The 1203-nt window shown below is 37.1% G+C and overlaps 1 protein-coding gene across 1 annotated transcript; it reads left to right on the forward strand.

Moving 5' to 3' along the window:
• Nucleotides 1-218: 218 nt before the first annotated feature.
• LOC120081042 lies at nt 219-805 on the forward strand. Its single transcript, XM_039035721.1, has 3 exons — nt 219-321; nt 419-543; nt 641-805. Exons 1-3 carry the CDS (start codon nt 219-221, stop codon nt 803-805), a joined length of 393 nt encoding a protein of 130 aa, XP_038891649.1.
• The last annotated feature ends 398 nt before the right edge of the window (nt 806-1203 follow it).

Genomic DNA, 1203 nt, shown 5'->3' on the forward strand with positions numbered 1-1203 from the left:
AACTGACCTCCGGTAAGAAGAATCGAAACGCCTTATCGCAGAGTTCGAGTTCTCGAGCTCGCTCCCTCACTGACCCTCTCCTTCAACCTCAGCAGCTTGTTAGTCAGGTTCATTGAGTTTTGAATTTGATTGTGTGACTGTGATTGGTATGGATGATCAAGGATTCGATATTTGATTGTTGATTGAAATTTTTGTGTTGTGCATTGTGAAATTGCTCTATGGACTATCCGGGTTTCGGTCTTTTGGAAGGATTGCACGGTTACATTCCTGACTTTGATCAACTAGTTGATGATGTTATAGAACAATACAAGAAGCTTAAAGGTTTGTTGGGTTGATACTAACTTTATATGTGGATAATTACTCTTACCATCATTTCTCAATCCTTTTCGATTACCGAATCTATTATTTCGACTCGCAGGTAGACTAGAATTGAAAGGATTGCCTCATTTCATATTAGGACAGTCCATGGGGAGAGCTGTTACTTTGAAAATGCACTTGAAAAAACCAAAGCTATGGGATGGAGTGTTCTTGTGGCTCCCATGTGTAAAGTAAATTCAAATATTTTCGCAAAGGAAAAAGTTTTTTTGATATTGTTTTGGCCTGTATAGGTATGTGAATAGTGATTTCATTTCTTTTTAAGATTGCAGACGATGTGAAACTGCCAGAACCGGTTCTTAAGGTCTTAAATCTAATGTCTAATGTGGTGCCAAAAGCCAAGCTTCTCCTGAAGGTTGATCTTGGTGAACTAGCTCTCAGAGAAATGAAGAAAAGGAAACTGGTTCGTATGCCTTACTTTCTTCACTAGATTTTCATACCAATGGAGCCTTTGTACATTTAGTTCCTTAAGTACACATATGTGATTTGAGCATATATTCTTGATATCCTCATCATAAAGCATATTAGACATTGAACACCTTATGATTGTCATAAGAAATTCATGGTATTTGAGTGCTACTTGCTGCAAGTATGGTAGTATTTCAGTTCAGAGCTAGTGAAATCGGTTCATCCAAACATATCGACTATTTACAAGAGAAACGAAATGGAATGTACCCATGAACATTTATTCCTCTTAAGAGTTTCTTCTATGTTTAGAACATTTTATGCCGTTTGGTCAGCCTGTTTGCGTATGTAGGAGAGATTTAAGAGTATAAATTCACAAAAATGGTCCAAAATCTCATAAGCTGCCATTCTGGTTTCATCTTT

The sequence above is a fragment of the Benincasa hispida genome, chromosome 7, assembly GCF_009727055.1.
Source record: "Benincasa hispida cultivar B227 chromosome 7, ASM972705v1, whole genome shotgun sequence".
Taxonomy (NCBI): domain Eukaryota; kingdom Viridiplantae; phylum Streptophyta; class Magnoliopsida; order Cucurbitales; family Cucurbitaceae; genus Benincasa; species Benincasa hispida.